Raw genomic sequence first — 27976 nt, forward strand, 5'->3', positions numbered from 1 at the left:
CCAAGGCCTCACAACCAGTAAGTGTATGAGCCAGGATGTGAACACACACAGCCTGACTCCAGAGCCTGCACACTTAGCCGCTTATACCCTGTACTTCTCTGTATTAGGGACTGGCACATGGGGAGTGTTTGATATAATGTAGTTCACCTTCTGGATATTCCCAAATCAGAAGAGCACAGGTCTTAAGAGGTGGCCAAAGGGCAAAAGGCTTTGACTCTCAGGCCAGGCCAGTGGGGTCACTGCTTCTGGCCTGTAGGAGGCAGTATACCTCACAGATGCCCCATAGGAACCCCACCCAGACTGGTCAGGAGGTACTGCCAACACCAGCCAAGCCCTTCCGGGAAGGGTAGCACTGTAAGGGAGCCCAGGAAGATCCAAGATTTGTCACCAAGAGGGTGACAGCAGGAAAGGCAGTCGGTCCGGGGCAGGAAAAGAGAAGAGAGAAGAAGAGAAGAGAGGGGTCTAGGAAATCTTCTAGGACAAAAAAAAAAAAAAAAAAAAAAAAAAAAAAAAAGACAAAATAACCAATTTTAGATCATAAAGGGAATTTCATGGTAACAATGATGACAGTTAGTCACTGTGCTAAATGCTTTACCTACCTTAACTCACTTAAGCGTTGGAACAACACTATGAGGTAGGTGCTGTTAGGATTCACCATTTTACAGGTAAAGAAACTAAGGAACTGGAAATTAAGTGACTTGTGGGACACCACAAGTAAGAAGCAGGACCAGGTTTCAAATGTAGGCAAAGTGGCTCCAGAGCTCACGCTTTAATCCTATACTCTTGTCTCTGGTAATGATACAGTCCTACCTCCTCCTGACTGAGATGAAAAAATATGAGGCTCTGTGACCTTACCCCAAGGTCACAAGTTGGTCAGTAGCTACATCAAGGAAGTTTATGATCTGCAAAGTCATTATGTGCTCCATGAAGTTTATGTTTTAAAGCAAGCAGTGCCCCTGGCTGGTCTTATGATCTAAGTCCAGTCCCCTAGGTTTAAGGGTAGGGGGTTTCTGCATCCCAACACATTGTTAAGACGAATTCCCTGCAGGAAGCAGTCTTTTTGCTCATTTGGCAAACATTACCGAATACAAAGTATATACCAGGTCTTGTGCTAGACCCTGGGATAGAATGCTGAATAAGACAATCCTGTACTCAAGGAGCTCTAGGTAGGTCTAAGCCTAGGAGAAGACACCTAAACAAAACAAAATACGGACGTATTACAGGCAGTTCCAGGGTCCTAAGACAGTATTGAAGGGGAAACCCAGGGGGGTCAAAAGGACAGAGGAGTCAATTCAGCTGGCAAAGGGGAACACCATGAAAAGAGGTAATTCTCGTCTTGAGTCTCGACAATGACTCAAGAAGACAGGACTCACATGAGAAGTACAGTGAACGAGAACATAGAACCTGAAATAGCATGGCATAATTTAAGGGCTGTGGTAAGAAAAATAATGATTCCCAAGGATATCCATGCCCTAATCCTCAGAACCTGTGAATATATTACCTCACATGGAAAATGGGACTTTGATGAGATTAATGTTAAGGACCCTGAGATGGGGAGATTAGCCTTAATTATCTAAGTGGGCCCAATATACTCACATGGGTCTTTAAAAGTAGAAGAGACAGAAGGCTTACGTTGGGGAGGTAAGTGTAAGAATTCGACCCACAACTGCCAGCTCTACAGATGAAGGAAGGGAACCATGAGCCACAGAATGCAGGTGCTTCTAGAAAGTAGAAAAGGCAAGGAAACAGATTCTCCCCTAGAATATCCAGGAAGGAAGACAGCCTTGTCAACACCTTGATTTTACCCAATGAGACCTGTCCTGAACTTCTGACCTATAAAACTATAAGATAATAAATAAATCTGTGTTTCAAGGTTTTCAACCACTAATTTTGTGGCACTTTGTCATGGCACCATTCAATGGAAAATGAATACAGGAATCTGTAAGTACTTCAAGATTGCTGAAGCAGTGACAATCTATGGGACAAATCGAAAAGAAAAGGTCATTTGGAAGGTCTTTACCACTAACTTATTCCATAACCTTTATCAAGTTAAATCGCACACCCATTCATTCACCAACTCACTAACTCACTTATTCATCCAACAAACATTTTTAGCTTCACATAGAAGACTGTTTCATCTGGGTCTCAAGTGAAGGAAAAGTAAGAGTTTACCAGGGACAAAGGTGCGCCTTTAGGTTTCAAGAGGTGGCATGACATGGCGTAAGTACATCAGAGCTTCGTCACTTATTATTTGGTTTTCTGACCTAGGGCAAGTTCCTTCAAACTCTCTAAGCTTCAGTTTCCCATTTGTAAAATGGAGAAAATCATAACATTTCCCTCACACACTTGTTAAGTGGATCAAATGAGATCATAGATCGGAAAGTACTTTGGAAGTACAAGGTTTTTTGCTGTTGTTAACCAGTCGTGAATGAAAGTAAGACGTCTCTGAAATCATATCAATAGGACTGACATAAAACTTTCCCCAGAATATTCGTGTATACAATATGAAAAAAGGGGAGCATGCTTGCTCACTCCACGGCCTTACGAGACATTTACCCAGTACTCCTTGCCCACTTATTTCCTCTATAATAAAGGTATCCAGTCACAGAGCCCTTAATTAAGTGCTAGGTCCAAAGGCTTTTGTCCAGCCAGCCCTCGACTTCCCAGACCACTTGAGAATAGTGAAGGCACACATTTCTCCTGCCTCTTAAAACACTCTCCTCCTGGGCCTGCACATCACTGTACTGCCCTGGCTCTCTCCCTCCTCCTTCTTAATTACACTCCCTCTACCTCTTCACTGGTTCCTCTTCCTCCTCCCACTTCACCTCCACAGACATTCGCTCAGGTTCAATCCTTCACCCCTTTAATCTGTTCTTTTACTCAGAGAATTCATCCACTTAGGTGACTTTAAGCAAATGTTTCCAGGCAGATGAACTTCCAAACATGTATTTGTAGTCTTAAATGTCTCATCTGCACTTCAATCCCACATCTCCGATTGCCTGTTGGACATTTCTACCTAAGAGAGTTTACGTCAGAGCAAAATCCAAGAGATGCTGACTAAAATGGGAATACAAGGAGAAAACTCCCAACTGGGGTACATAAGAAATGGCACTAAATTCTGACTTGAAAGAAGTGAGTTTGAGCAGATGGCAGAACCCATAGAAATGCTCCAATAAAATAAAGGCACATATGGCTGGGGTCCAGGGCACAATGACAGTCTGTCTGCTAACCAGGAAAGAACGCTGCCCCAGGAGACCTGGGTTCTCATTACATTGCTAGTGCTAACCTCGCTAAGTGGCCCTGGATAAGTCACTTCATCTTCCTGGGTCTTAGTTTCCTTCTTTACAAATTCAAGTAGCTAAATGGATTTAAAAGTGTTACAACATTGACATTTATAGAATTCAGAAATAGATAACAAAAATTAAAAGATCTCAACAGTAAACAAAGAATACAATTCACAAAGAAAAGAAGAGAGTGCCTATAAACACAGAAAACAATTCATTCCATGCAGCAAATGAAAAACAAGATGCTATTTTTACCCATTAAATCAGTAAGATTTTAAGAAAATGGCTGGAATATAAACTGGAACATTTCTAAAAGTCTAAGATTCAAAAATGAATCAGGGGGCGCCTGGGTGGCTCAGTCGGTTAAGCGGCCGACTTCAGCTCAGGTCACGATCTCACGGTCCGTGAGTTCGAGCCCCGCGTCGGGCTCTGGGCTGATGGCTCAGAGCCTGGAGCCTGCTTCCGATTCTGTGTCTCCCTCTCTCTCTGCCCCTCCCCCGTTCATGCTCTGTCTCTCTCTGTCTCAAAAATAAATAAAACGTTAAAAAAAATTAAAAAAAAAAAATGAATCAGGCTAGGAGATATATATGCCCAAGAATTACCTGAAATAAGGCCTCAGTTAAGCTGAAGTGGACAAGCTCTTTGGGTAGGTACTCTAAAGTCCCTTCTGTTTGGGGAAAGGGACAAGGACTGAAGAAAGAGAGAAGGGCAAGAAACAGGATATACAAAGCTAGAAAGAGCCATGGAGGGAATCCTTGACCCTGTGGTTTTCACTGATTTGATGAACATATCCTGAGCTGCTGCTATATGCCACACTAATGCTCGAAAAGCACTGGTGAATAAAATAGCATGGTCCTGCAGGCACAGAGCCGCGATTTAGCAAATAAAAGACAAAGAAGCCAAAAAATGAGCTAATTATAAAGTCAGATAAGGCATAGGAAAGAAATAAAAATATAAATTAACAGACACAGAATGGGCAACAGGTTCAGTGCCATTTATGTCAACAGAAAAGAGAGTAATCAATGGTCTCAAGTTCACAGATCTGGGAAGATGAGAAATGAGACAAGAGTATTGGATCTGGGTAGAAAGAAATCACTCGTGTTCTGTGAGAAAAGAACAGTGGTGTAGGAGAAGCCAGGATGGAAAGGGTTTAATGAAGGAATGGGAGGGGCGGGAATGGGAGTTGTGAATGCGTATCAATCATTTTTAAAGGAATTTGGCTATAAAAGAGAAACAGGTGCCTGGAAGACGCAGCAGACAGTTAAAGGGGAAGATCTGAGTGTGTCTGAGGGCAGATAGGATGAGCTGGAGGAGAGGGCAACAAAGCGAAAGGCATGTTGGCATCCTCATTCCCTATCACTTCCACAGTCAGTCCCTGCTAAGCCCAGTCCGTTCGCCCAGACCAGGTTCCCTCTATGAACCTGTCACTCCGCAGGCTGGCTTCTCTCCTGTTCCAAAAGTCAGAACTTTCTTCCATCCCACATTTCTTTTCTGATACTGCTGCCTCTCTTTTCTTTCAATACAAAATTTTTTAAAAGGGCCAGTTTCATTTCCTTACTTCTTCCTTACTCTTCCCGTTTCTGCTCCTAACCTTGCCTTTGAAGCTGTCTTCATCAAAACTGTTGATGACCTTACTTTGCAAAATCTAACATGCAATTTTTAGATTTAGCTTATTTGGCCCTTTGACAACAATGGACATACTGACACTACCCCCCAGCAAATGCCCACTCCTTCCCACTGCATGACAGCATTCCCTCCTGTTTTCCTGGTCACACTTCACAGTTTCCTTCTACAAGTCTCTTAAATACTGGTGTGCCTCAGGATTTTGCACTTGGCTCTTAGCTTTTCTTATATACTCTCCCCGGGCAAGCTTATTATTTCTGTTGCCTCGGTTTCTAGCTATATGCTGATGATGACTCTCAAGTGTATATTTATAGTCTCTCCTTAGCTTCAGCCTTGTACATCCAACATCTTGTTGGACATTTCCTCTTGGATGCCCCACAGTATATCAAATACAGTAAGTCTAAAATGGAACTTGTTTTTCCCCCCATCTCTATGGTAATAAGTGGTACTGCCATCCACCAATTTGCCCATATGAGAAGTCTGGGCTTCAACCTTCATTCCTTTATCTTCATTCCCAACATCCAATCAATGTCTACATCCTTCGGATTTTAATCTCTTGATTCCAACCACACTTCCCCATGCCCACAATGACTATCCGATCCAGGTCACTCTCATTTCTCACCCAGACATTTCAATTGCATCTTAACTGGCCTCCCTGCCTCTGGTTTGCTTTTCTCCAACACTCTTTTGGTAGACAGATTTCCCTAAAACGCAAATCTGAATATGTCACTCCTCCATTCAAAACACTTCGATGCAACCACTTTTTATCCTTAAGAACTCAGGCTTTACGATGGACTAAAGCTACCCTTGCACTGCAATACGCTAGATAAATTCTGGACAAAAGTCACTTCATTCCCTCAAAAAAAGTAGACAGAGGTTAAAGAAGTAGGGTTATCCTAAGGGGTGATGTTACAGCGATGTTACTAAAATACTTAGCTTTGGGCCCATGGTGAAGTGGGAGAGTTAACCGGTTAGTTGGACTCTGATACTGGGCTGGGATCTTTGCAAGGTGTGCTAAAGTATTCCAGGTAAGAAGTGGTCCTTGACTACTGGCAGAAAGAAAAAAAAAAAAAAGTGAATCCCCTCTAGAGATAAGCTCCAACTTAACCCCACAGAATTTCCATGGATTAAAAGAAAAGAATGAGCTCACAATTAAACATCAACGAGCACATGGAAAGGCAAGCACCATAAGACTTAGAAGAAACAAAGATTTAAACCCCCAAGGACTATAAATATTAGAATAGTCAGATGAAGTATACAGAAGAACCATACATTAATATTTAAAGAAATCAAAGGCACTATCACAAGGATGTACAAACAATATTTTAAAGAGACAGATTGGGGGGAAATTTTATAAAAATGTAAAACAGTTTTTGAAACAAAAAACTCAGTGAATGGGTTCAACAGCTGATTAGAGTGAGCTGAAGAGAGAATTAATGACTTGGAAGATATATATCTGAAGAAATTTACTGGAATTCTATGGGATAAGGAGATAGGATTATGACAGACAAGCTAAGGGGTATGGAAAATAAAAGGTCTAAACATACTTCTAATTGTAGAATCCAAAAATGCAGGAATAATGAAAGAGAAGCACTTTGGGGGCATCTGGGTGGCTCAGTTGGTTGAGCATCCAACTTCAGCTCAGGTCACCTCATGGTTCATGAGTTTGAGCCCCACACTGGGCTCTCTGTTGTTAACAGAGCCCACTTTAGATACTCTGTCCCCATTTCTCTCTGCCCCTCCCCTGCTTGCACTTTCTCTCTCTCAAAAATAAACAAACATTAAAAAAAAAAAAAAAAAGAAATACATATTGTGGTAGCCAATCTACTAATAGCCTCCAAAGATCCTTACCTCTTGGTGTTCATAACCTGTATGCAGTTGCCTCCCAAATTTTACCTGGGTTGGTCTCGGTGACAGAAGCGATACCTTGCCACTTCCAAGATTAGGTAATGAAACACGCTGTGGCATCCAGCTTGGTTGTTCTCTCTTGGGTCTCTTGTTCTGGGTAAGTCAGCTGCCGTGTCATAAGCAGCCATAAGAAGAGGCCCATGTGATGAGGAACTGAGGCCTCCTGCCAGCAGTTCAGTGAATGAGCCATCGTGAGATCCTCAAGCCCTGGTGAAACTTTCAGATGACTACAGCCCCAGCCAACAGCTTGACTGCAACCTCTTAAAGGACCGTGAGCCAGAACCACCCAAATAAGCAGCTTCCAGATTCCTGACCCTCAGAAAAACTATGTGAGATAACAAAAGCTTAAGCTGCTAAATTTGGGGGTGATTTTTACACAGGGATAGACAACTAATACACACACTAAGACCAAACAGGCTTACAAAGAGCCTCTTCCATCTGGTCCAGACTGCCTCTCCAGTTTCATTTCTTGCCACACTTTCCCGTTTATTACATTTCACACACACCAAACTTTTAGTTTCTGGAATGCATCATGTTCTCTCCCCCCTCCAGTCCTCTGTAAAGCTCACATTACCCACTATCTAACACATTCTTCAACACCTTCTTCTCTACTCCCAATGCATATACTCCTTTGGCTAGCTTCTACCCATCATCAGAGCACTCATCACACTGTATGATAACTCTTATTAAACTGTCTGTCCTTCCATTAGACTGCAGGATCCAAAAAGGAGAGGACAATATCTGTCTCCCTTATTATTACGCCAGCGCAGTTCCTAGCACAAAGTAGTCAGTAAATATTTGTCCCTTTTAGCCCACAGGATATGGACAGGCAGGAGGCTAAAGGTAGAAGAATGGAGACATTTTCAGGCAATGATCCAAATGAATCTTCAGCCTAGCAACTGAAGTAACTACAAAGGAACCAAGAAACCCCTATATTCCATACAACCTCAGGTTTAGGGAGGGCTTAGGGTAAGGTCAGGAATCAAAAGTTGGATAATTTCCAGCTCCTCCTAAGTTAAGCCTCCTTGTTATGGTTTCATTATGATCCTTGAATTGAAATCTATGAACATCAGACACACCCATTCTTAAAAGCACACTCGCAATTGTACTCAAAGGACAAATAATTTTTTTTTAATTGATCTCTGTGCCCAATGTGGGGCTTGAACTCACAACCCTAAGATCAAGAGTCACCTGCTCTACTGACTGATCCAGCTAGGCACCCCATAAACAGAAATATATATTTTTAAATGATCATCTGTTCTGTGTTTGTGGGACAATTCCAGCCTATTCCGTTGATATTTATGATCTGGGCAGAAATGGCATTTGTGGTGTGTGCCTAAATATGAACATACACATACACATATGTACATATATACATGTCACAAAATATTAATCACTAGTACCCTCTACTGGTGGAAATACCTTATCGGCTCATATGAATGGTCTTATTGCCCTCTAGTGACCATGACTTATAAAGAGAAAATCCAGCAGCAGATGGGAGAATCTCCTTGGCTGTAATGATGGGGTTTTATGTTCTTTAAGCATCTAATTTTCTCAGATTCTGGTTTATATTACAGGGGTGCAACTCTCGAGACTCTTGGGGGGCCCTCTGGGGGATTCCACACAGCTCTTGCCAGCTGTTAGCGCCAGTCTGAAGCTGCTCTCTCTTTTGCTTCCCATGAACAAGAGGTCAAGGGGAGGCAGAGAAGGCATTGGTTGCACTGGCGAGGGCAAGAACAGCAGCTGTGAATGACTACCCTGGACTCCCTAGGGAGCTGGGAGCAGCTTGAGGAACACATGTTGGCCCTCCCTTACATATTATTCACAGTTGTGTACTGTACTAAAATGGCAATTCAACATAGTCCCTGACTTACCTTTTAAACATCTCAATGCTGTAATAAAGGATGTAGCGGCAAATGTTGCCATCATTTTGTTTTTACAAACCACACTCTGCAAGTTATTTCTGCTCAAGACAGAAAAGCTAAGATTTAACTGTCAAGATTTAGCGGAAATGTCATCTCTTCTATGAAATCTTTTCTGAATTCCCCAGATGTAGGTGACTGCTCTGTCCTTTGTGCCAGCAGGTACCTCGTACAGAGTACAATGATATCCAGGATACTCTTTATACGTTTTTATTTATAACCTATAATATTTTCTGCTCCTCATTGCCTACACGCTTGTTTCTCCTACCAAACCTCAAGTTCCTTGAGGTGACAAACCATGTCTCATTCATTTCTACACACCTTGCGTCAAACGCACTCAAAATGTTATCCCTAGATCACTGCTGGTTACCAGTCTATGAGGTAAGTACAGAAACTGAAGTATGCATTAAGAAACTTTAATAGCAATTTGACGGAGTAATTCTGTATCCCTTGAATCTAAAAAAAAAAAAAAAAAGAAAAAAAAAGAAGAAAGAAGAAGAAGAAGAAGTGTGGCTTGTGTTTTGTATATTTTAATTTTATTTTTCTGGAAATTTTTATTATGTGTTATGGAAGTATTGGTCTGCAACCAATGGAGAATTTTTTAAACAATGGTCCTTCACCACGGACAGTCTGAGAGGCACTGATATGATAGATAACTTAATGTTTGAGGCAGGGAAGAGAGGAAGAAGAGACAAAATATAAGCACTTTTCATAAAATTCAGAAGAACATACCTATCCTTGTTGATTTTAACACTTCCCTGGAGGGTATTTTCTTCTTTAATTCTCGTAAAGCTTCAACTAGATTCTCTCTGGTCTGACCAGGAAGCTCCAACGTAGTTTTCCACCTTTTTATGTCTTCTATAACCACAACTCTCTGGGAAAAAGAAAAGTCATTTGGAAATGGAACATTTTCATTAGAAAAACATCTGCCTTCACCTGAGTTAATGGGGCTCCTATTGACATATGAATTATTGATTATGACCTGAACCAAAGCACAGTACGTGATGGCCCCAAATGATGGGTAATTGCTTAAAAGCAGGTCCCGCTTACTGCAAATGAGGAAGAGAGTTACATCTATTAGGAAAAGTGCAAGTTTTAATCTCACCATGTCAGACACTGCTGGGCACTTAGCAGAGAGAGGCAATAAGGATGAGAAGAAAAGAAAAATGATACTAAGGTGAATCAACCTTATAGCTCACTTAAGTGTCTTCATTCACAAGCAAGGATAGAAAGCAAAGAAGCCATAAAGGCATATTTATTTTAACAATAAAAAGCATACTTCAACAGCTCCCCACTTTCTAGATGATAAAAGTCAAACTCTCTTGTTTGAAAAGTTTTTAAAACTCTGAAACACATAATAAGGTACAGAGTAACTATTTATAACTGAAAAAAAGTTAACATTTTGCCATTTCCCATAAAATAACAAAACATTCTAAAGTTTGTCTCCTTACACCCTTCACTAAACTCATTTCTCTCCTGTTTCTAAGAGAAATCACCACATTGGGGCGCCTGGGTGGCTCAGTCGGTTAAGCGGCCGGCTTCGGGCCAGGTCATGATCTCGCGGTCCGTGAGTTCGAGCCCCGCGTCGGGCTCTGTGCTGACAGCTCAGAGCCTGGAGCCTGTTTCAGATTCTGTGTCTCCCTCTCTCTGACTCTCCCCCGTTCATGCTTTGTCTCTGTCTCGAAAATAAATAAACGCTTAAAAAAAAAAAAAAAGAGAGAAATCACCACCTTCAAGTTGATATGCATCTCTCCATTTGGTGTAAAATATGAACACTTAAGGAATCTGGGTGAAGGGGATGAGGAAGTTCCTTGTACTCTGTTGCAACTTTTTCGTAGTTCTGAAGTTATTTCAACTAAGAATTAAAAAAATTAAACTGAAAGACAAAATAATAAAGTTACTTTCATAATTACAAAAAAATACTGTCTTGGATGGTTATTTCCCCGGGGAGGTAGGCCCAATTAGGGAAAGGAAGGGGGCACAGAGGGCTTCTGGGATTCTGGTAATGTTCTGTTTCTTGATCTGGATATTGGTAACACAGGTGTGTTCACTTCGTGAAAATCTGTCAAGATGCACATTCATGATTTGTTCACTTTTCTATATACAGGTTATAGTTCAATAAAAAGCAACAACAAAATCTCAATTTCCTTCCCTGGCTGGGGTCTGCTTCCAACCTAGCAGCCCATGGTGGGAGAGGTCTGACTCCTCTCCCCATTTTGCTTCCCCTTCCCCCATCTGCTTGTTTGCTTTGGCCTCTGACCCTTCCAGGTTTGAAGCTGGGAAAAGGAGGAGAGGTAAGGGACAGGAAAAGCCTTCTCCTCTTTTGTGATACTACACTAGTCCGGTTTTAGTGTGCTCTCTAGACTTGGCAGATTCAGAAAGCAGACTCTTTTTTCTTTTGAGGTGTTTCTGTGGTTCCTCGGAGAGCCCCCATTGTTGAGACCTCACTTGCCATCCCTGTAGTGTTGGCAATGCCTCTTCTAGCCAGCCATGTCCAACTCCCCGCAAGCTCCCAGTTTTCGGCAAACCACTTTACACACGCTCTCTGTGGGGGTCCCACTGACCTTCCAATGATCCTTGTGAACTTAACCCCTTTAAATCAACTCCAGGCCAGCTCACATTTTTTCTGCTATATCCTCATCTTTGCCCTGAAGAATTCTAAGGGTTAACAGCCTTCCCATTCAGCCACTCTCTGTTTTTAGTCTTTCCCAGGCACAGATCTGGTCTCTGTGTCCACCAGATCCAGGTACAGAGGTCAAGTTCTCCAAGTGAAAATACCACAGCCCTCCCACTATATCCAAGGGAACTCTCTCTCCTCTCTTCTTTTAATTTCAACCTTCTTTATGGCCTAGAGTAGGTGATGGGTTCGGGATTCCGAAACTGGTCTTCATGTACCGCCTTCACAATTTCTGCATAGTCTAGAATCTCATCTGGGAACACTTTGCTTTGTTCTCAGCCTTGGGGTGCTTTAGCCAGAAGGGAGACAAGTTCTTTGTTATGATCTGCTACAATACAAAACAATACTGTCAGTGGTACATGGTATGCAAAATAAATAAATGAAGCCAGTTAAGGGGATATTTTCAATAGGAAGAAGATGTAAAGTATAAATATCATATCATTCTGCAAAAGGCTTTTTTTCACTCAATATATTTTCTCCATTCACTCATACTCATATACATAAACCCAGTTGATCCACTTAATAGTAATGGATAGTATTCCATTATTTTTACACACAAATGTCTTAGAATTTTAAAATCTATTCCCCTAATGGATATTTAGGGTCACCCCACCCAACATTTTTCCTGTTGTAAACATTGCTAGGATGAACTCCTGCCTGTGACATAGTCAACATCGTCTTCCATCCCTTGCCTTTTAACTCTTCTGGGTCATTATGCTTTAAATGGCCTATGGTTGCTTTATTTTGCCCCCATTCCCCATCCAATCTGAGAATCTCTATCTTTTAACAGGCATGGTTAAGCCACTTGCATTTATTATGATTACTGATATAACTGGATATACTTCCTCTTTGCTTCTTTTACTTTTCCTTTCTTATCTTTGTAACAGCTTGAGTTTTCTTTGATCTTTTCTTTACGGTTGGCAAATTATACATTCTATTTCTATCATTACAGTGTTCATTATTATACTTTTTAAGACATATGCTCTATGAAATCTGTATCAGTATCCTCCTCACAAGCTTCGGCTTCAGAAATCCCTACTAGAAATATAAATGACTTGTCTATCCTTTCGTGTACCTTAACTGTTCTTTCATATTTTTCTGTATTTCTCTGGAATGAATTCTAAGTGATTTCCTCGCCTCAAGCTTCCAATCCACTATTACTCTCTGTAGCTATGGCTTGTCTACTTTTAACCTGTTCCATGTCTCCATCAAGGAATAATTTTTTCATAGGACAACTTAATATTTTCCTCAAAATCTACCCAATTTCTTTTCATAGTCTTTTGGTTTTTTCTTACAGTATCTCATCTTTTCGTTATAAAATTCACATATTTAAGATCTCTTTCAGGTTGTGCCCTTATTGCCACTTCTTGGGGTGGAAATGCTATTATTTATCTCTATCTGCTCATTCTCCCTCTGGGTAATTTTGACCATGAGTTCATCTTTAATGGAGACTATTTCCATGGGGATCTGGTGTCCTAGGGTATGAGGTGTTTTAACAGGAAATCTCACATTTGCCTTGGCCAAAGCCTCTGGATTTCTCTGACCTATGCCAGTTATGTTCACTTTTTTCCTGCTTTGCTAAGAGTGTAAATTTAAAACCATGCATAGTAGTAAGTATGGGGTTCTAATTTATTATAGTCAATTCTTTTTCCATCCAAAACCCCTGAGAAGATCATCATTTTCATGCTATTGCCTTGGACTTGTGGATGGAATTTTTCTAGTTCATTTTTCACAAACATGGTAGACCTGTTTTGGCTCCCAGCTTGAAGTGGGAATTATTAGCCTGAGGCCTTAGGCCCCACACCGGCCCTAAAACTTCACACCCCAAACATTATATCTAGTTTCATAAAACTGTTCAGCTTCAGCCCCCACTTAAAGCTTAGGGTTTGAATTTCCTCTCTCTTTCTGGCATCTGAAGATTTCTCGTTCTTGCTTTCAAGCTCAGCTCTTGTATTAGAGACTTTTTATCTAGCATTTCTACATGGTTAGAATGAGGTTAGGGATTCCACATGAGATCTTTCTAGTATATGGAACTACAGAAGCCCAAACTCTAGCATGGCATAAAAGGCCTTACATGACTTGGCTCCTGACATCCTTTACAGCTTCATAATTTGCTCCAGCTACATAGCAAACTATCTGAAGCTGCCTAAATGAATTGCAGTGTTTCACACCCTCTGCCTGGGATGCTCTTTTTTTTGCTTCAGCCATATGATAAACACCTACTTATATTTTAAAACTCCTTTCGAGCATCCCGTCTTCTATGAGGCCTTTCCTGACTCTCTCCTACCAAATTTTGACCACACTCCCTTTTAAGTCCTTTGTAATCTGGACACATTCCTACCACTGTATCTGCATTTTATGCACATACTTATTTATAAGGCTGTCTTCACCACTGACTAAGCAATTTGAGGGTTGGGACAATTTATTTGTCTCTCTATTCCCTGCCACACTAGGTATTATTGAACAAGTCATCTTACCCTCAAGGACTAAATCCAGTATAGTTTTCAGATCCGAAATTTTAGCTCAGAAATAGAAAAATCTGCAGTCAATTCCAGAACAGAATTCCACATATATCCAAGAATGTTCCTTACTTCTGTCCAAATATGGGTCTCAAAAGAGATATTTCAAGTTATTATCTGAATTATTTAGAGGAACAAGGGAAGTGGACACAAAGTATCAAAGGGGAAGCTACAATGAGCAGTGGAAAGGTTATCACCAGAAAGACATGCTCTCTCCTATACCATCTGGTCTTATAGTTGTGGATGGCTGAAACATCAGGTTTGACAAAACCAATTAGGGAAAATGATTCACTTAGGCAATAACATGGAAACCGTCCCACCAGAGGGGGCAGGGGACAATCTATTGGCTGCTCCATCCTACAGAAGGAGGAAAGGTTTACAGAACATTCTAAACTGCTGAACCTAAAAGAATTCACATATTCTTGAATCTTTTAATAATAATTTAAAAAAATCTCCTATTGCAACCAATAGAGGAAATCACTTTCCCTTCAGGAAGTAAGGAGAGATTAACCAAATTAACCTCTACCATTCAAATGTATATTACACACGCTCTATTGGGTATCACTTCTACTGAATGTGATAAGGCTATGGCAAAATTACTTGTAATATACCGATAACAGAAGTACAATGGTCCCAATATCCAAGATTTTTATACCTCTTCTGCTTGACATTCAGAAACCTCCACTTTCTTAGTTCGCCCTGTAGGGGGCAGACAGTGGAACCAGACTGTCTAGGTCAAATCCCAGCTCTGCCACTTAGAGCTGCATGACCTTGAGCAAGCTACTTAATCTCTCTGTGGCTTAGATTCATCCGTAAAATATAAATGATAAAAGCATCCATTTCACAGAGCTGTTATCAGAGGTTAAAGAGTTAATATATGTAAAGCACTGTGCACAATTCCTGGCCCAGAGAAACGGGCTCAGTGTTAGCTGTAATCATGACCATCGCTATCATCATCACTGTTCCCAGCTCTAGTGTTACCACACAAGCCCCTCCTTTTCCACACATGAAAAGAGAACATTACTGATCAGTTTTACTATATGACATGCACAATGCTTAGCCCTTTCAACATGTATTTATCTATTTAGCTCTCATGACAACCCTGCAGGTTGTAGTTCTTTCTAATGTTACTGATGAGGAAACTGAGGCTTGAACATTCAGCAGATTCTTGGCATTTAAATGTGACACTGGTATGTGGGAATAAGTTACTTGGTAGAGTAGATGTCTTTAAAATGCAAATTTAACTCAACTTGTTTTTAATTTGTCATTGTGTATACATAAAGCAAGCATGTGTGCGCGGACAAAGGGAAGAGAGCGGCAAGTACTACTTATTATTAAGTGGTTATACGTCACTACTTCCCTCTACGTCGCCAAATCTTTTCAAATCTTTAAGGTGCTCTGAGCACTAAAACAGACACTGAGCTCTCTCCTCTTATCTCTTAACCTTTACTGTCTAAACAACAGTTTTGTAATGGATCACATATGATTTTCTATCATTACTTATTAATTTCTTATAATATGATCCTCCAATAGGAAGTCCCATGAGGGTTGGTTCATACTTTCATCTTAAATTTCTTTTATGGGGGCACCTGGGTGGCTCAGTCGGTTAAGCATCCCACTTCAGCTCAGGTCATGATCTCACGATTTGTGAGTTCGAGCCCTGCATCAGGCTCTGTGATGACAGCTGGGAGCCTGCTCCAGATCCTGTGTCTCCCTCTCTCTCTCTCTCTTCCCCTCCCCCCTGCTTGTGCTCTGTCTCTCTCTCTCTCTCTTAAAAATAAATCGACATTTAGAAAAAAAATTTTAATTTCTTTTATGTTCCCTGGAGTATCTAGCATAGTGCTGGGCATGAAGTTGTTTTGTAATAATATTTGTTAAATAGTTTACTATACAGACCCTGCAAGGGCATCCCCAAATAAGAATGATTATTATTTAGTCAATAAATTTTTACATGCAGGCACTGTGTTAGGTCTTGGAGCAGAATCAGAACATAATAAGACACTGTGGTCTCAGTGCTCAGGAATTCATAGTAGACTGGGGAAAAGTACAGGTAATCTGATCATCACAATACAGTAAGGTACGTGCTATGAGGATATTTGAAGAAAGTGCTGAGACAGTATTGAAGAGGGAAGGACAATTCCCTCCAAAGGACTCAGAAAGCACTTCAACACTCACTTATTTAACCACTTAATATATGCCAAGCACTGTGACAGGAGGTAAATAAAATACCCAAGGTCCCTGTACTCATTAAACTTATAATCTAGGATTCACAAGGAAAGTCGCACTTGAGTGGGTTCACCAATGAGAAGCATTGTCTCCATAAAAAAAAAAAAAAAAAAGAAGAAGGAAGAAAGAAAGAAAGAAAGAAAGAAAGAAAGAAAGAAAAGTTTGCCAGGAAAAGGGACCAGCATCAAGTCAAATCACTGGAGACATGAAAGAAACTAGTTTATACAGAGAACAGCAAAGAACAGGGTGTGGCTGGAATGCATTCCTGGGAATGGGGAGCCATAAGGGATGAGATGAGAAGGCTCACTGGGGCAGAACAAGGTCTCATACACAATGCCAAGGCTTTTAGTGTTTTAGTTCATTTGATCATTCAGAAAAATACACAGTGATCTTCTATGTACCAAGCCCTGTGCCAGGTACCAGGGACGCAAAAATCAGTCAGACACAGTCTTTCAAGAAGCTCAGAGTATAGTAGGATACAGCATTAAAAAAGACACAATATAGCACAAAGGAGTGCAGTGACAGGGTCATGTTTAAGATACAGGGATGGCTTAGAGAAGAGAGTGATTAGATTGGCTTTCTGTCTGGGAGACAGAAGGGTGGTCAGGAAAGGCCTCATAGTACAGGAGACTCTTGAACGAGGTCATAGTGAATAAACTGGAGGCCATAAATTGATGATAACAGCAAACACTTGCACAAGTATTTATTATGTGCCAGTCTCGGTTCCAAGTACTTTACATATATTGGCTCACTCAAACTTCAAAACTACCTTATAAAATAGATAGTTCATTAATCCCACTTTATGAAGAAAGACACAGATTAAATGACTCGCCCAAGGTCATGCAAACAATAATTGGCATGGCTGGGATTTAAACTTAGGCAGTTTGCTTCCAGAGTCTGTGTTCTTTTTTTTTCTAAATGTTTATTTTGTGAGAGAGAGCGTGTGCATGAGTGGGGCAGGGTGAGAGAGAGAGGGAGACAGAATCCCAAGCAGGTTCCATGACATCAGTGCAGAGCCTGATGCAGGGCTCGATCCCACAAACCTAGAGATCACGACTGAGCCAAAATCAAGAGTCAGAAGCTCAACTGCTTAACCAACTGAGCCACCCAGGTGCCCCCAGAGTCTGTGTTCTTAATTACCATACTATATTGCCTCCAGGACAAGAACGTAAGGCCATTCCAGCCAAACAGGACAGCATATGCAAAGGTACAGAGGTAAGAAACAGCACACCATCTTTGGAAAACTGAGTGGTTGGCACCGGATAGAATGTAAACAAGGAGAGCAGCAGGGGATGAAGCAGGCAGATGCCAGGTCACAGAGGGCCTTGGGTGCCAAGTAAAGAAATGTCTTCATTGACAGGTAATGAGAAACAGCTGAAGGGTTAGGCAGGGAAGTCACCTGACAGATTTTCTTTTTTTTTAAGACTGATTTCTCTGGCTTCAGTGTGAAGGGGAGAATGAAAGAGAATGCCAAAGGCAGGGAGACAAGTTAACAGACCATGGCACTGCTCTAGATGAGGGATTTTTAAATTTAAAGTTGGAGATGTAGAGACGAGAAGGACTTTTAGGAGGCAGAATTGGAAATTAGATACAAGAGAGGAAAGAGTTAAGGAGGGCTTCCACGTTTCTAGTCCCAGTTTCTTGGCATATGGATTTAAAAGTAAAAACAAGAGAATAAAGAACAGGTTTGAGAGAAAAGCTACTGCATTTAAGGGGAAAGTTATTCCCCATACACACTTATTATTTATTCTGATTCCATCATCACATGACATATTCTCATCTTCACATACAGGGACTCTCAACTGAGGCCCAAGTGGGGACACAGAGAGGAGAAGGGGCAGGTGGAGGTATATTAGAATCTGGGTGTTTGTATGTGAGTGTATGAGTAGTTCGATTACTACCCTCCTCTTTTTCTTCTAGTCTGATACCACAATCCTGCCCACCACGTCATTGAGAATCACTATTGTATACACGTATCCATGAATACTCTGATAAAACACAGACAGTTGAAAAATCTGATTATGCACAGAAATCCAAGACCAGGAGAGACTTTTAAAGATCTAGAATTCAGTAGGTCTAAACCAAGGGCTGCCTGGAAACACATGAGGGCATTTTTGCTTATCACAATGGGAGGTGCTGTTGGCATTTAGTGTCTGAAAGCCAAGGATGTTAAATGTCCTATAATTCACAGGACAGTTCCAAATCATGAAGAATTAACCTTGCCCCAAATGACAACAATGTTCCTTTGAAGAAATACTGATATGGTCCGACCCCCACATTTTACAGATGAGGACAAATTGAGATCCCAGGTAAGAAATGACTTGCTAAAGATCACCCAGCTGCACAACAGGGCCAAGAACCAAGGCTTCTGTTTATACTCCCCTGCACTGCTTTCTAATCAGGGTCTGGTAAATCCGAAGCACGTCTAGAAGAGGAGTCCAACTAAGTATGGAAGTTAAGTACTCAGAATGCTGCCTTGCTATCATAGCCCTGTGCATATTTTCTCTAGCCCCAGATCCCACTCTCACCTTCAGAGACCTAGGCTGGAGCTACACATTTGGCAGTCATCACCGTGGGAAGCCGTAAGACAAATAAGGTTACCCTGGCCAAATACATAAAATGTGACAAGCTCTGGGGAGCACAAATATTAGGAGTCTGGTGGAAGAGGAGGAGCCCGTTAAGGAAACTAAAAAGAAAAGGCCAGAAATGTAGAAGTTCAAGAAGGCAAAGGGAACTAATTACAACCGTTTGTTTGTTTGTAGTGAAACAATTCTTACTTGATCATTAATTGGGTACCTATGTCCACTGATGCATTGTTGTCTATCCTGTATCTATTCCCTTGCCTCTTCTTTGCCAACAGAAATCAGACATGTCGGGGCGCCTGGGTGGCTCAGTTGGTTGAGCGTCCGACTTCAGCTCAGGTCACGATCTCACGGTTCGTGAGTTCGAGCCCCGCGTCAGGCTCTGGGCTGATGGCTCAGAGCCTGGAGCCTGCTTCCGATTCTGTGTCTCCCTCTCTCTCTGCCCCTCCCCCATTCATGCTCTGTCTCTCTCTGTCTCAAAAATTAAAAAAATAAAAAAAAAAAAAGAAATCAGACATGTCAAAGTTGCAAATAGTCTTGTCAAAATAGTCTGTTTCCCAGTCTCAGCTGTAGCTGTTAAGACCATGTGATACAGTTCCAGCCAATAAGACAGGAGAGTATAGTATCATCACCCAGCCTTACTGAGTTTGTACAGAGTACACAGAATCATATTTGGTACTTTAACATTCCTAATAAACCAGAAAATCTTGTAAAAAAAAAAAATAATAATAACCTAGGGGGCTTGTCCTACCAGACAGCAAAACACACCATAAAGCCAAAGTAGTCAGAAAAGTAACAGAAATGCATGCAGGCCTTGATAAGTAGAAGTCTGTATAGGGTATGAAGAAAATAAATTAGGAGTGATCAGGAACCCTTTGGGGAGAAAACAGCAAGAAAATTCACAGGTCTTCCACAGAACTCCTCCTGCACCACCTTGCTATCACAGTCCTTTCCACATTTTCTCTGGTCCCATATCCCCTCTCACCTTAAGAGATTCAATCGTGGCCTGCTTGTAAATCTTTGCACCAGGATCTTTCTTCTGAGGGCTATTCTGGATTCTAGGCGTTCGAATGACGAATTTATCCATGGCTAGGGGACTCCCAACTACCTTCACGTGCTTGCAGCGTGTTCTGCTCAAGAAAGAGGGAAGATTCTAAAACGTCATCAAAACTGCTGTGATGTGTGCTCCTAAAGTAACACAATGGCCTTTTATATACTCTGGAAGCCTTCCTCAATGAGGAGGACTGGGGTGGGATTTACAGGAAACAAAATTTCGTCTTGGAAAAGAAATATCTTGCTATGAACTGAAATTGTATATAACGATCAGTCTAATTCCTGAGTTAGGAGGTGCCTAGCTTCAGAAGTGCACGCTGTGCAAGGGATTCCAATATTGGGCCAGGCGTTGAATCTGGTGACTTCCAAAGCTTCTTCCAACCTAGGTGAGGTTGAGGCAGGATTAAAAGTTCCACCGAGTCCCGTGAAGCTCTATTAACAACTATCTCACCATAATCACAATTCCAAAGATCCCCCTAGTAACCAGCAACTAACAACTACCTCCATATCTCAGCAGGGTCCTCACAACAAGCAACCATCTCCAGGTACTGCTCGGTGGTCAAAAGACCCTAACCAGGACTGTCGTGTTGTGGATCCCCCGGCAAAGGGAAACACCATCTTCCTCTACCCTCAGCATTCAGGGGCCCAGCAAGGGGAACCCAACAACGGTCTGACGTGAAACCCACCAGGAAAAGCAGTCCTGCCAGCAGCTGGACCCTTCCAGAGCGCACCCGCTGAGGACCCAAGCCTGGGCCGTGGGGGTGAGAATTAAACCGACACTTCCTTCCCCGACCGTGGTTTCTCGGAACTGGCTCCGCCACCCAGCGAAGCGTCTCCAAGCCACAGCAAACCACATTCCCCAGAATGCACTGCAAAGGAGCCGGTGAGGCCCGCCCAGGGCGATTGTAGTTCTCCGAGATCAACTTTCCCGGCCCCACCGTGCACTGCTAGCCAGCGGAGAACTACAGCCCCCAGCGTACCCCGCGGAGGGAAGGAGTCAGGGAATGCCGGTTCGTTCTAATCCTCGCGATGGTTGGATCCATCTCTTCTTGCCAACCTAAGAGAAGATCGTAGATTTGGAGGTGGGACGGAAGGCGGCAGTTTCGGGGCGCGGGGTGGGCTCAGGGCGGAGCTGAGGAGACGGCGGAGGCGGAAGCGGCGGCCTGAGGGGCGGGGAAGGGGCTGGCCCCGGAAGGCGGAGGAAAACCTGAAAAGAAAACAGCAACAAGCTGAGCTGCTGTGACTGAGGGAAACAAAATGGCGGCGTCGAAGGGGAGCCTCTGGGTCAGGGCCCAACTGGGGCTCCCGCCGCTGCTGCTGCTGACCATGGCCCTGGCCGGAGGCTCGGGGACCGCTTCGGCTGAAGCGTTTGACTCGATCTTGGGTGATACGGCGTCTTGTCACCGGGCCTGTCAGTTGACCTTCCCCTTGCATACCTACCCCAAGGTAGGGCCCGTCCGAACCGGGCTACAACCCTCCCCTGGTTGCCCATCTCCGCTCTCCCGCACATCTGTCAGCTCTGGGAACCTGGGTGTCGAACCCACACCCTTCAACCTCTGTCTCCCGCCTGTGTAGCTCCTGTTTTCTTCCCTAATTCTACCCCACACCCCGCTCCTGCTGTAATTAATGGGAAGTTTGTGCTGCATCTACTCTATAATATGGGCTGGGGGGACTCAAAGATGAAAAAGACAGGACTTCTTTCTTCTGGGAGCTTGCGAGGCGGCTGGGGAGGAGGATATGGATGATTAATGCAGGGTCTGGATGATTAATGCAGGGTCTTCACCTTCAACGAGCTTAAGGGACGGTCGCGGGGGAGGAGCAGATATGCAAACCCACAAAAGCTTAGTTCGTAACCAATGTTTACTGAGCGCTTCTCCGGGCTGGGAGCGCACAGTCTGTTCTGGGAGTCCGACAAGTAGACAATTCCACTGTGGTATGAAACGTATTAAGTCAGCCCTAGGAGTTGTGAGACGCCCAGGAAGGGCTTTCTGCTTGTGTTGAATTACTGTGTGCAAGACGCTGCCACTAGGGCTTTGGGATGGCTTAGAGAAGAAGCAGTTAGGTTTCTGCATTCAAAGAACGTAACCGTTCGGTGCAGAAGACAGGGGGAATTTGTGGAGCGAGTATAGAAATGAGACTGCCCTGGGGCGGGGGTTGGGGGGGGGGTCAGGGTCCCAGTTTACGGAGGGGAGTGACCCAGCTTTCACTCCTTGTGCACCCGTCTGTGATGCCTTTCCTTTAATTCCATTCCACTCCTCAAGTTGTTTTTCTCAGTTTAGGAACTCTGTTTACTCAACATGGTCAATTGCGTGGCGACTCCCCACCCTTTCCCATATGTAATTTTGGATCTGTGCTCCCCTCCCCCCACTGCTTTTTTTTATAAGAGCTTTTGCTCATGTTTCTGGCCTTGTTTCTCCTTGTTTTCCCTTCATCTCTTCTGTGCTGTTGGCTTTACCGTGTGGCTAGCCCTGTTTGCTCTCTCAGACTACAAAGTGACCGTGAGGACAGGGTTACTGAAGTTTAGGATGTTTCTTATTGGCAAAATACTTTCAGGTCTTTGAAATGAGAAGCTCTAAATGCTTTCACTTCCCCTATATCTTGTCTACTGCAGGATTTTACATGGCATGAGGATTATCAGTTTTCAAGAAAAAGTGTGGGAGAGATTACCCTAAAGTTTTCAGTCAGACACTAATATAGCAATCAAGAGAGAAATGAGAAATTCTGACTTCCAGGCTTAAATCAGTATGTACTGCCCCTAAACACATTACTTTCTTCTCTGCTTATAAACCTCTCATCAAGATTGAGGAAACTCACTAATACTGATTTGGCCTGGCATTGGGCGGAGACTTATTTTGTAACCTAGTGTTTGGTTGTGGTTTTTTTTTCCCCCCCTTTTTGAGCTTTTCCTAGCAAACTTGTAGTGTGACCCAGAATGCTGGGAGAGTAATTAAGTAATGTAAACATTTCTGGAAACTTCAGGTACTTTTATAATATCCACAGTTTAACAATTTTTAACAATTGATGTGATATCTGTAAGTCATTTTTGCTTACTTATTAAAGCTGTTCTCACCAGGAACTCTAAGTCATCTGGCTCCCTGTATGTTAGATCAAACTTAAAATCTATTAACTGCCTACTCTCTGTGAGCCAGTGTGATGAGAGAGTTACACCCATTATCCCTAATTCTCACAAGCATGCAAAGTAGGGCTTTACAGTTGAGGCTCTGAAAGGTTAAGTGACTTGTCTAAGGCCACATAGCCAAGAAGTAGTGGAGTAGTAGGAATTCAGTCCTAAAACTGGCTACAGTGTGCTGCCTTCTATTAGTAAAGTTATATTCAAAATTTTTAATTTACTTACTTCACTGATTTCTGTTGGCCCTCTGAATTGTTGTGCTTTGCAGTTCAGGAAAAAGCCTTGTGTGTTACCAGAAATGAGATGAATTTAGAAGCTCACATAGCCTTTCTAGTCTGGTATGTGCAACTGGAAGATAGGGTCATTTTAATGACTTTTTCAGAATTAATTATTTGTTGCAAGAAAGTAGAACACTTTACCTGTTTGTAAGTAATTATTTTAAAATTACTATGTAGTTACCATTTCACTTTCCTCAGCAGTGCAATTGTGTCATTTGTCTGGATCCAAATAGGAGAGACCTATGTTAACAACAAAACTAATTAGAACCAGCTTGGTCATTTTTTGTCGTTGTTGTTTAATGTTTATTTTTGAGAGAGAGAGTGGCGAGGGGGGAGGGTAGAGAGAAAGGGAGAGAGACACAGAATCTGAAGCAGGCTCAGGCTCTGAGCTGTCAGCACAGAGCCTGATCCAGGGCTTGAACCCACGAACTGCAAGATCATGACCTGAGCCGCAGTGAGATGCTTAACTGAACCACCCAGGCATCCCATGCAGCCTGGTCGTTTTTAAACAGAGTGGGGGCTCTGGAACCATATAAACCTGTGTTCCATTCCCAGCTCCACTTTTACTGTGTGTTTTTGCTGATCAGTTAACTTCTCATGACTTCATTTTGTCAGCTGTAAAAAAACAAACAAAAACAAAACCCTTACACCTTGCAGAGCTGGCGTGATGATTAAAGATAATGTATGTGGCACTCTTATCACAGTGCCTAACAGATGACAACAGGTAGTTATTTCTTCTGCTATATGTCATAAAACCCGTTTGGTACCTATAGTATCAGTGGTGCTGAATAATGAGAATAGTTAGCTCGACTTAGCTCTGGGAAAGAAAATGTGTGTATTCTATAGATAGTATCATTGAAGTGCCTTCTAATTATTTATCTGGTATTTGTTTTGGTGGGGAGCACCATTTCCTTGTGCTCTAAATCAGAGGAGATATATTTTAGATTAGTTTGCGAATAATTTGAGATACATAGAGCATGAAATATTTACTTAGAACAATAATATTATGTAGTACATGAAACAGTTGGAATAAGGATATGATTTTTTTTTTAACGTTTATTTATTTTTGAGACAGAGCTTGAGTGGGGGAGGGTCAGAGAGAGAAAGGGAGACACAGAATCCGAAACAGGCTCCAGGCTCTGCACTGTCAGCACAGAGCCCGACGCTCACGGACTCCAACTCACGGACCGTGAGATCATGACCTGAGCCGAAGTTGGATGCTCAACCGACTGAGCCACCCAGGCGCCCCTGGGATAGGATTCTTAAGAGCTACCGACTGAGTACCTACTCTGTGCTGGATATTGTATAATACTTTAGGTGTTAGCATGGTGCCTGGCACATTGTGGGTACTCGTTGAATATATTATTGTTGTGTCTATTTACTAGATAGTATAGCATAATATTCATGATATTGTGGATACAAAATATATAATCCCCATCATAAGATTGATTCAAGAGTATTGTCCCCAGCTTACAAAGAAACAGACTGTGAGAGAGATTGTCACCTTCCCAGGATTGTACAGAATAAGTGGTGAGGCTGAGCTTCAAACCAGGGCCGATTCTTGGACCCTGGCTCTTTTCATCATGCCATACTCCCTTTTGAAAATGGGACTGGAGGGCTTATTGGCTTGGTTTAACAAAAGAAAACATACCTGAAAATGGAATGGCATGCAATATAGCTCCTACTAATGAGCTCAGGCTTCCTCTGCAATATAAGAAAACGTGTACTCCAAATACATAAGAGAATTCTTCCACTTTTCCAAAGCTGCAAAAGCTACTCAGGTATGAAATTTATCTTAATTGTTAAAATTCTTTCAGTTTCGCCTTAACAGTAAATGCAACTAGAACCGAGGTCCAAATATATGCCACCTTCAAAGTCGTCTGATAACAACTGCTTAATATTAGACTGCAGCCATCTCTTCTTAATGGATTGTTGCTGCTGCATCAATTTTACTGATCCTTCTACTGGAAAGAAATGCATACCTTTGTGTTCATTGGTTGCTAACTGGTATATGCACATGCTGTTTGCTTCCTTATTAGGTGCCTGCCAATTTGTACACAGTGGATCACACAGTAAGTTGAGGGGGTTCCCCCACATGTACTGGTTTGTTTCAAATACTGTATATATTTCCTCTAAGAAAAACCTATTGAAGACATCGTCATTAGTCTTATTAAGCAGCTAACATTTTCTGGTAATGAAAAATCTACCCTGTCCTGAGCTCCCATAGATATACAATGATGCCTGCAACCGTTGTTTTGTTTTAAAAATCTGTTATGATTAACACTACTACCGTTTACTGAGAACCATTCGTGTCCCAGCCACTATACTAGGAATAGCTATCTTCCAGCATTGTTGAGGGGTTTGGAGATCATTTATAGCTATTATCCCCTTTATGATGAGAAAACTAAGGTTTAAGTAGGTAAAGTAACTTCGGCAGCATCACTCGCCCAGAGGATTTTAGTCCAGGTCTGGCTGATCCTAAAGGCCTTTCTCATATGCCACACTGTTGCTCTTGTTTGTGTTTTCAGTTAAAGTAAGCCAAGTTTCAATAACCCTTTCATGTAAGCATTTTTATAGCTGTGTGCCTCACTTTGTGGGGGCCTTTATGACACTATTTGCTGTGTGAAGCCAGTCATACTACTTTTTCTTGAGAAGCCTGATGATTTGTATAAATATTTATGTGGCAGAAGTATGCTATTCATCCTAAGGTACTTGCTCACTCATTTCCACCTCTGCTAAATTTCTGATGATGTCACTGTTGTTTTTATCTCCAATTTTTTCCCCATAAAATGTGACCTTGGAATATTGGAAAAAGGTGATACTTTTACCCGGTAGGCTTTTTTCTTGGGTGTCACTTTTAAAATAAGAAACTAAAGCCTCTTTATATGGCAAAGGTCTTGGGTATCAATCACCTGGCTCCTATCATATTTCTTTCAGTTATAAAATTTTATTGGACCGTTTATAATAAACCCTACTAACTTTGCTTTCTTTTTGACCTTCTTTTCCCCGAGAGAAAAGTACTGTTTTATTTTTTGGTAATCCTCCTTCTTCTTGAACTCCCTAGGAAGAGGAGTTGTATGCATGTCAGAGAGGTTGCAGGCTGTTTTCAATTTGTCAATTTGTGGATGATGGAATTGATTTAAATCGGACCAAAATGGAATGTGAATCTGGTAAGATGCTATGCTAATGATATCAGCAATATATAACATTCTGCTTTCTTTGGGTTATGTTATGCTCTTTATGTCTTTTCCTCAGAAAATGGCAAGCATATTGTTTAAACTAATTTCGTGCATATTTTAATTATTATGAAGTCAGGGTTGTAGCAGCAGCTGCTAGAAATTTCACGGGCTTTAAATTTCATCTGTAGGAGTCCCCGCTGTATGAAAGTAGAGTGTTCCTATGAAACCTTTCATAAGCCACAATGGCATAAAGCAAAGCAATTCCCCTTAATTTACATGGAAAAATTTTTGAGTGCTTTTAGACCCAAAAAATAACCTCTCTTAGGCTTTTCTGATACTTTAGGACACATCTTGCTAACGGATGCACAAAATAAATCAAGATAAAACACAGATGCTCACACAGTTCAAAGCCATGGTGGCCTGACGCTGAGATGCTGAGCGTTGTTCTCAGGGAAGGAGGTTGGTGGTGCCGCTCTTGCTGCTTGAGCGCGCGCTGCCTCTGTGGGGGTTCACTGCGGAACACTTGCTGAATGCTGTTTTCGCTTTCTTTTTTGAAAAGCACAAATCCTCTTTTGATTTCTTTTGGTTAGCAAAAATAGGTATGAACTTCCGAAAAGCAGGGGATACTTCTGTTTGTTGAGACAATATTTATTTTGTACTATGGATAGGACACCTTTGTTTAACCAAGCATTTGGTTTAAATGCAGTAGTAATTACCCTTCTCATAATTCATCACTACCTTTTCAGTGGATAGTATAATTTTCCAAAGCCTTTCAATCATAGGCCAGTTAATTTAGCTCCAAGTTTTTGGTTTTTTTTACTGAATCAGACCTTTGACTCACTATTTAATAGTGTATTCTTTGTGGGTCATGCCGATAAAAGAAGTAACCAAAGTCTTTGTCATCTCTTAAACCACTGTTTTTACCTTTTGCTGAAAGAGATGTGTTTAATAAAAGAAGCCTGTAATCGAGACAAAACTGACATTTAACTTTTTAAAGAACTGTAATGGAATTTTCTCCATTCATTACATCATGCTGTTTCCTCAGTGTAGCAGGAAGTACCTCTCTTCTCCCTATCACTATGCCATGACTCCTATCCAGTCTCCTTGATATCATAACTTTACTTTTTATGGCTCAGTGTCCTAACTGGCCATCTTTCTGTTTGCTTAGTGCAGCTCAGTTTATGATCTAACACCTTTGAGAAGTATATTACAAATGCATGACTGGGTTGGAAAGAAATAAAAGATTGTTATAGTGGTAAAGTGTTCTATGTCACAGGAAATAAATGGCTCTAGTGAACTAAATGAGAGGGTATATACTCATTTCAACTTCAGAATCCTACTATAGAACATTTTCTAAGTTCAGTTTCTCAGAATTTAGGGTGTTAGGCTGATTGCTTTGTTTTGTTCTTCCTTGCCGTGGGAATACCCTTGATTCTCAGCGAAATGATCTAATTCTTTACAGTAATATCATACATTTGTGTCGATCATTAAAATATATTGTTTTGTTCAACTCCATGAAGTAGGTGATGCTATTTCCATTTTAAAAATATAGAAGTCAATAGTTGGAGAGGTTAAACAGCACAGCCCAGGTCACA

The 27976-nt window shown here is 41.8% G+C and overlaps 2 protein-coding genes across 10 annotated transcripts in view; one reads left to right on the forward strand and one right to left on the reverse strand.

The window, feature by feature from the left end:
• TCEANC2 (transcription elongation factor A N-terminal and central domain containing 2) overlaps positions 1 to 20883 on the reverse strand; it is a 36126-nt gene extending 15243 nt beyond the window's left edge. For both annotated transcript variants that reach the window (XM_049617139.1, XM_049617140.1), the window contains exons 1-3: positions 20481 to 20883; positions 19727 to 19871; positions 9470 to 9611 (exon numbers count right to left, since the gene is read on the reverse strand). In XM_049617139.1, coding sequence (XP_049473096.1) covers positions 9470 to 9611; positions 19727 to 19828 — 244 coding nt within the window. In that variant the 5' untranslated portion in view covers positions 19829 to 19871; positions 20481 to 20883. The remainder of the gene's footprint in view (positions 1 to 9469; positions 9612 to 19726; positions 19872 to 20480) is intronic.
• Positions 20884 to 20955: 72 nt separating this feature from the next.
• The window catches only part of TMEM59 (transmembrane protein 59), a 28174-nt gene continuing 21153 nt past the window's right edge, over positions 20956 to 27976 (forward strand). For 4 of the 8 annotated variants that reach the window (XM_049617131.1, XM_049617134.1, XM_049617132.1 and 1 more), the window contains exons 1-3: positions 20956 to 21240; positions 25242 to 25274; positions 26267 to 26372. In XM_049617131.1, the coding sequence (XP_049473088.1) occupies positions 21052 to 21240; positions 25242 to 25274; positions 26267 to 26372 (328 nt within the window). In that variant the 5' untranslated portion in view covers positions 20956 to 21051. The remainder of the gene's footprint in view (positions 21241 to 25241; positions 25275 to 26266; positions 26373 to 27976) is intronic. The other 4 variants (XR_007454785.1, XM_049617133.1, XM_049617136.1 and 1 more) reach the window with 1 other exon arrangement.

Source organism: Panthera uncia (assembly GCF_023721935.1).
Source record: "Panthera uncia isolate 11264 chromosome C1 unlocalized genomic scaffold, Puncia_PCG_1.0 HiC_scaffold_4, whole genome shotgun sequence".
In the NCBI taxonomy this organism is placed as follows: Eukaryota; Metazoa; Chordata; class Mammalia; order Carnivora; family Felidae; genus Panthera; species Panthera uncia.